Source organism: Paramacrobiotus metropolitanus, unplaced genomic scaffold (assembly GCF_019649055.1).
Source record: "Paramacrobiotus metropolitanus isolate TYO unplaced genomic scaffold, Prichtersi_v1.0 Parri_scaffold0000203, whole genome shotgun sequence".
NCBI classification, from domain to species: Eukaryota; Metazoa; Tardigrada; class Eutardigrada; order Parachela; family Macrobiotidae; genus Paramacrobiotus; species Paramacrobiotus metropolitanus.
Window position 1 is genome coordinate 59,439 of NW_026570423.1, and position 7,022 is coordinate 66,460.

Sequence of the window (7,022 nt, forward strand, 5' to 3'; positions counted from 1 at the left end):
ACGAACACACATGTGTACGAACACACATGTGTGTATGTACTTGCACATTACTGAAATTAGGCGATATGATCCGATAACGAATTTATAGAAACAGGACTTCGGCAGCAGCGGCAGGGAGGGTCACAGCATGCTTGCATAAGTTACTTCGGCGCTCGATAAGGTTTTCAATCAATCCGTACCAGACTGAACTAACCACAGAGTGGCAAAATCCTCGCATTCCGTACCATGCCGGAAGCTAATGGTAAATTCTTGTACCCTGAAAATTAACGTAGGGAACACTATGTTACCTACCTATTTGCATCTTTATATTGAAAAAGGATAAATTAATATACGTGTTCCCTAACTGGACGACATAATAGTCCCTTCGTGCTTCAGTGTCTCCTTTACTCAAATAAATGGAGATTACTCTAAACCGGCATTGTGCCTGCGCAGATAATAGTGAGCCAATAGCAGCCACCTTTTAATCCGGTTGCGCAACCGGCTATACGGTGTCAGTCGGTAATCGGTATGTCAAAAATTCTTGCTTGTTCTCGTAGACTTGTACTGCCTACGAACACGTACTGTACCGCTTTCCGCGGATCCTCAATGGATATCAATGGATACTGGATAGTACAGCAATTACTAGTACCATTAATTTTACAACAGGGTACGCACATTCAGTGAATACAAACTAGTGCGGATTGATGCGTTTATGTTGGTGGTTGAGCTAACTCACCCGTCAGCCACGTCTCCAGTTGCGAACTAACCAGTCTTCCGACTACTTCACTTTTTACTTTTCACGCTCTGATCTACAGTACTTTACCTAACCTCATGGTAACGGTGTGCATTTTGCCAACATATTCCCTGATTTCTCCATCATGGCCAAGTCTCGTGCGCGCCCCAAAAAGTCAAAACGCGCGCGTCAGCAACAGCAGAAGCCAACGACTATGCAGCTGCGAATTGGTAACGCGACATTATCCGTCAACAAAGATGCACTGATCCGGGGATCCCCGTACTTCGCTGCCATGTTGGACGGGAATTTTCAGGAGAGCGGCGCCGCCACTATCGAGCTGCAGCAGCCCGAGAACGTCCATCTTGAAACGCTGGTTAAATTGGTGGAGCACCTGAGCCGTGGAGACTCCAAGACCAAGTTGTCAGTTGAACGCAAGGACGCCGTCAAAGTGTGGATGGCCGCCAAATACCTGCAGATGGATGAAGCCGTGGAAATGGCCGGGGATATCTTGCGCGAGATAATGCAGCGATCGGGGAACCTGTACCGCCTGTGGCGTCTGGCTCGTCGGGACGGACTGATGGATTTGGAGAGACTGACCTTCAGGGAGATTGTTCAGCACCATCCACGCCGCACCTTTTTTACCGATTCTGATGAGTTTCTGAAGTGCAGTGCCGAAGAGATCAAGGACTTGCTGACTGATGAGGAGTTTGTGCCAGAATCAGAAGCAGCTGTGTATCAGGTTAGCGTGCTCCATGGAGCAGAATTATCTTCTTAACGGCCAGATTTCTAAATAATAATTTTCGTTTATATAAATATTATTACGTTTTGATAAAAGATCAAATTTAAAAAGAATATACCTAATTACGAGTCAGAACAACAAATTTTGATATATTCAACTCACCTTCAAATATCTTTATGTGTGTAATTTTCTAATCTTGCAGTATCTGATTGGGGGAAAGTATCGTTTCAGTTAAAACTGCTAAACTGTATTGTGTATACTCATTCAACATTCGCAGGCTGTGTTGCGTTGGTGCATGCACGGCGCCAAGGGACGCAAACTGCACCAGCATGAGCTGCTGGATGAGTGCGTAGTCTGGGATCATCTGGACATAGAGTCTCTGAGAGCCTCCTCCTCGGGGCCTTTGAATAAAGCGTTAACCCAGATTCTCGACGATCGACGCCACGGTCTGATGGGCAGTGAAGCGTTGCCGAAGCGGGCCATTCCGAAAGAAGCCATCTTCTACCATATGCGCGAAGGCCATCCGCACCAGCTCCTCCGCTTAGACTTCATCCGCAACGAACTGAACAAACTGGATTCACCACTGCAGACGACGCTGGCCGAATGCGGGTCCAAGCTCAAAGCGGACGGTTTTGCGGTGGCCGTGGGACGGGAGCTGATCGTCGCTACTGGAGATTACTGTGAGAAAGAAGTGATCGCGATGGACTGTATCACCGGCAGCACACGCCCTCTCGTGGTGAATTCGCCGTTTCGTGCGAACTTGTGCGTGGCGACGGTGGGAGACCGGCTGTACCGTGCTTGTGGAGCTAGTGGATACGGCGAAAATTGGTACTGCCACGATATGCCCACGGGAAAAGTGCGTCGGGTCCTGCAGATCCCGTATTACACGTATGAGAAGCATGCATTTGCCTTACGGTATAATCGGTGAGTTTGTTCCTCAATCTTGGTGCCTTCTTTCTATTTCGATATTTGTTCAGCAAAACCAAGTTAAAATTACCATTAACCGGATATTTAGTGGAGTTTTTTTGCTGTCTCAGTTCGCTTTGAGCATAATAATATGTACAGATCGCATGATATCAAAACCAATATGAGTGACTTCATGACCGCTTATTGTGGATCGGGCGATTTACCTTTGCATTTTTAGTTCATCTTTTTCGAGTTTACCTTTAGCACCGTCAAATTGTGCCTGCTGTCGTAATCGGTGTCGCATTCTTTGTGCAGGAAATAAGAATTGTCCTGTTCTAATTATTTCGTAATCGCATCTCATTGGACATATTTTTCGTAGTCATGCGATGCAGGCCTACGCGCTCCCCAACGGCCGAATCTGGTTCCTGTCGGTTGGATCCGTGGACGAGAAGCACGATAACCACCCACAGAGTTGCGTGGAATCCTACGACATCCACAGCAACACGTGGAAGAAGCATGCCAGCTGGACAGATAAAGACTTATTCCATCATGACAGTGGGATCATCGTCTTGCAAGGCTACCTGTACTTCACGGGCGGCTGCGTGTACGACGATCCCCTGGAGTACCTGGACAGCTATCCCAACGTGACCACCGCTTGCTACCGCATCTCGTTGGTCCACGGGTATTGGCCGGAGCGTATTGGGGATCTGAACGTGGCGCGCTACAATCACTGCGTCTTCGTCAAGGACGGAAAGATTTGGGTGTACGGCGGAACGACCCACATCGATGGGGATAATCAGCGGAAACGGGCGCTGACGTCCTTTGAAGCGTACGATGCTGAGACTAACCAGTGGACCGTGATGGAGGTGCCGATGTCGAAGGAACTGCAGGATGAAGTGGCGGGAGGGGATTACGCGCAGAAGACCTTCTGTCTGCCGCTGCAACACCGTCTTCCGCCGGTGTACGATGGGAAGGAATTTAACGATCGTGATGACAATTATGAGTACGTTCTGGAGGAAAATCGTAGCATCGCAGCGGCATATGGAATGGGAGACGATTCGGAGAACGACAGTGATAGCGAGTGGCCCGCTGGTTTGGATGACTGATCATGTACGGCGTGCCTGTAAATGCTGGGTTTTGCGATGCTGGGAATGCTTTTCGCCTTTAGCACTGCTTTAAGGCGTGATTTATTTGTATTTGCTTGTGATGTTTTTGCGTGCCTGCTTATTTGAATACCTGCATCTGACGCGAGGTTTTTTCTGTATTTAAATTCGAAATGGCTACGCGCTATGAGTTTTGGCTACGCGCGAGAGTTTTCGGCCCGAACAAAATAAAAATTGTAAAATGTTTAATACTTTTTAGTTTATAATATTTGTCATGTCATGACAACCTGTAAATGCTGTAAAAGTCACCTTTGTACATGAAAGTAAGTATCATAAAGTAAGTAAGTATCATAATATCGAACCGGCATCTCGCACATTGCGGTGACCGGCGTTTCTGTAATAATTAGCCACACAATGACACAAGTAATTAAGATCGGCGACAAATTCGAATCCTACGCTGCGGCTTTGCGCGCAATCGAGGAACGGAGTGAGTCAACGCATCAAGTCTTTATAAATCCCGGTGGAAATGAAAAGACTTCAAAAACGCACCCACTGCACGTCACTTTGACGTACAGTTCTGTGAAACTGGTATGCAAGAAAGCCGGCGTCTATCATCCCCATCGGCGAGGCTCACTTCCGACGAAAAAAACTATCACCACCACTCTAAAGAGCGACTGTCAAGCAGCTACCCGCCTGAAGCTGGTGAACGGGATGTTGGAAGTCATCCACGTGCCGGCTGCAGACGATCACAACCATGAGGTGTCGCAGGCGCTAGCACAGCACTTCCCTGAAAGGAGACGACTGTCCGACACGGAGGAGAAGACCGTGGAGCAGCTGATTCTCAGTGGAGTGCCACCGAGAATTATTGCGGGCACGGTTACTGCTTCACGTCGCGCAAACGGGGCAGCCGGAACTGTTATCACGAAAGACATATTCAACCGGGGAACGAAGATACGTATGGATAAGAGGCAAGGGCGGGAGGAGCACGAAATTCTCACGGAAGTTTTGCGGGAACACAGGCAGAAAGATGCAACCGGCACTTACGATGCAGTTGTGGCACTTACGATGTCTCGCGCGTAGACATGACGATTTAAATTATCTTTTTGTAGCTTTGCTTGAAGTGTTAAGTATCTGCGAATTGTACGTTTTAATTGATGATTCACTAATTTAAACATTGTACCATATTGTTTTCTGTACAATAAACTAATTCCATTTTGATTATCGCACCACCTGTTGCTGATGCACTTTTCGAAGAGGGCAGGGAATATTATTCCATATTATTATATAATTATGGAATAATATTTCCGTAATCTGTCACGCTTACAATGAGCAAAGTATTTATTCTTACTATATATTCTTATTATATATTCTTCATTATATAATATATTCTTTTAACATAATGTATATATTATTATATTGTTCCATATTATTATATATGGCATAATATTTCCATTCTTTGCCACGCTTACAATGAGCAAACTGTAAATTATTTATTCGTAACTTCCAAAAGTCCAATCGGAATAATGCGAAGAGTAATAAAAATTTTTTTTATAAGTGCCTCTCCATGATTGCAGACGATATTGCGCTGGCACATGCACGATGCCACCGAAAGTCTGCATCGTCTGCTGGGTGGAAGCATCGCGTGGAATCAGTTGAGCATCGACCCATTGCTCACCACCGCTACAGGCCCAATGCATGCAGCGCTAACCGAAATTCGCGACGAGCGAAACCGCGGTCTCCTGGGTAAGGGAGCGTTGCTGAGTCGCGTCATGCCGAAAGATGCCATCTTCTACCACATGCGCCAACGCCATCCACATCAGCTCCTCCGCTTCGACTTCACCCGCAACGAATTGACCAAGCTGGATTCACCACTCCAGGCGACGCTGGCGAAACGTTGTTCGACGATCTTACCCGACGCTTTTGCGGTGGCCGTCGGGCGGGAACTGATTGTCGATCCTGTTGTTCCTTTCGGTAAGATTGAAGTAATCGCGATGGACGGCGTCACGGGGAGTGTGCGCACTCTCCTTGTGAACCCGCCGTTTAGCGGATGCCTGTGTGTGGTGGCAGTTGGGAACCAGTTGTACCGTGCTTGCAAAGCAAAGATGGGTAATGGCGAAGTGTGGTACTGCTTCGGTTTGACCACGGGACAACTGTAGCAGGTCGGGCACATCCCGGATTACCAGTCTGAGGAGAACCCACTGCGCCGATATAATCGGTGAGTTTCTGTCTGATGTCGCATGTGCACTCTAGGTAACGAGCAATGAATAATAACTTATGGTTAGAATTACTTTGCAGTTCGATTTAGCGTGGTCTACATCCGCGTACACGCGTCCGCGTGGTGGTTTCGCGTACATCCGCTGCGCGTGAAATATTCGTGATCTGGAAGGTCATACGCATCTTATCAAAAAAGTGGTTTTCTAAATCTATGTAACGTACTTTTGAAATATACACAAGCAACGCACACTACCAGATTTAGTTCTCAAAGCACCTGCAACTGCGTGAAGCGCCAGTACGATTATAGGCAGCGTATCATTAACAACGATGTAATATTAATATTGCATAGTATGCAAATAATACAGAAATGTAATATGAAAACGTAATACTGAACAATATATTTTTCAGTAGTGTACTAGACAGCTTATATATTGTGAAGGAACAGATTTTCGGTATAAGAAAAGCGTGTTCGAGAATTCTGTTCGAGGGTAAGGAAAATGGTATTGTGCACCATCTTTAAACGAATTGCAGTGGTGTCTGGTTGTAGCAGTGAAAGTACTGAATCTAACAAATAATAAGTAAATAACATCTAAAATAACAGCTGCTTGATAAATAAGCGTGCTGCTGTTGCAGCTTGTAAATAATGACTGCTTTAAATCGAATTGTATCTTGCTTACATTGTACACAAATTCGGCGTCGATTCTTGGTGAGTTAAGATATCCTAATTTCGGTGATATTTACAAATTACAATGTACGTAATCATACCTTATTGTACTGCTTTCCCAAAGTTTCGCCATGGTGGCGTACGCGCTTGCGAACGGCCGGATCTGGTTCCTGTCATTTGGTTCCGTGGATGAGAAGCCCGAAGTCATCCGGAGAGCTGGGTGGAATTCTACGATATCCACAATAACACATGGGCGAAGCACACCAGCTGGACGAATCCAACAAAATTTCATTATCGCTGCGGATTGATTGTGTTTCAAGGATATTTTCTTTACTTTACGGGCGGCTGTGTCTATGCGGATCCTTTCTGATATAACCAGAGCGATGGCAACAAGACAGCCGCCTGCTACCGCGTCTCGCTGAGCCACGCCCAGTCCCAACCGGAGCTCATCGGGGATCTGAACGTGGCGCGTTACCATCACTGTGTGTATGTTAAGGACGGTCAGATTTGGGTGTACGACAGAATGATCCAAGACTGCTTCGAGAGTCAACGAAAGCTGACTCTGTCGTCCTTTGAAGCGTACAATGCCGAGACTAACCAGTGGAATGTGATGGAGGTGCCGGTGTCGAAGGAACTGCAGACGGAAGTGACTGGAATGATTAACGCGCAGAAGACCGTCTGTTT

The 7,022-nt window shown here is 46.5% G+C and overlaps 1 protein-coding gene across 1 annotated transcript; it reads left to right on the forward strand.

Annotated features, from left to right (window-relative positions):
* Window positions 1-750: 750 nt before the first annotated feature.
* Window positions 751-3,601, forward strand: LOC129600916 (uncharacterized). The gene is made up of 3 exons (XM_055499588.1): window positions 751-1,451; window positions 1,729-2,375; window positions 2,737-3,601. The coding sequence occupies exons 1-3, from the start codon at window positions 858-860 to the stop codon at window positions 3,461-3,463; spliced, it is 1,968 nt and encodes a 655-aa protein (XP_055355563.1). The 5' UTR covers window positions 751-857; the 3' UTR covers window positions 3,464-3,601.
* The last annotated feature ends 3,421 nt before the right edge of the window (window positions 3,602-7,022 follow it).

Excerpts from the sequence above, each read along its gene's own strand:
- LOC129600916 (XM_055499588.1), top strand. The coding sequence starts at position 858 with ATGGCCAAGTCTCGTGCGCGCCCCAAAAAGTCAAAACGCGCGCGTCAG. Across the intron at positions 1,452-1,728 it reads CAGAAGCAGCTGTGTATCAG|GCTGTGTTGCGTTGGTGCAT; the intron begins GTTAGCGTGCTC and ends CAACATTCGCAG. Across the intron at positions 2,376-2,736 it reads TTTGCCTTACGGTATAATCG|TCATGCGATGCAGGCCTACG; the intron begins GTGAGTTTGTTC and ends TATTTTTCGTAG.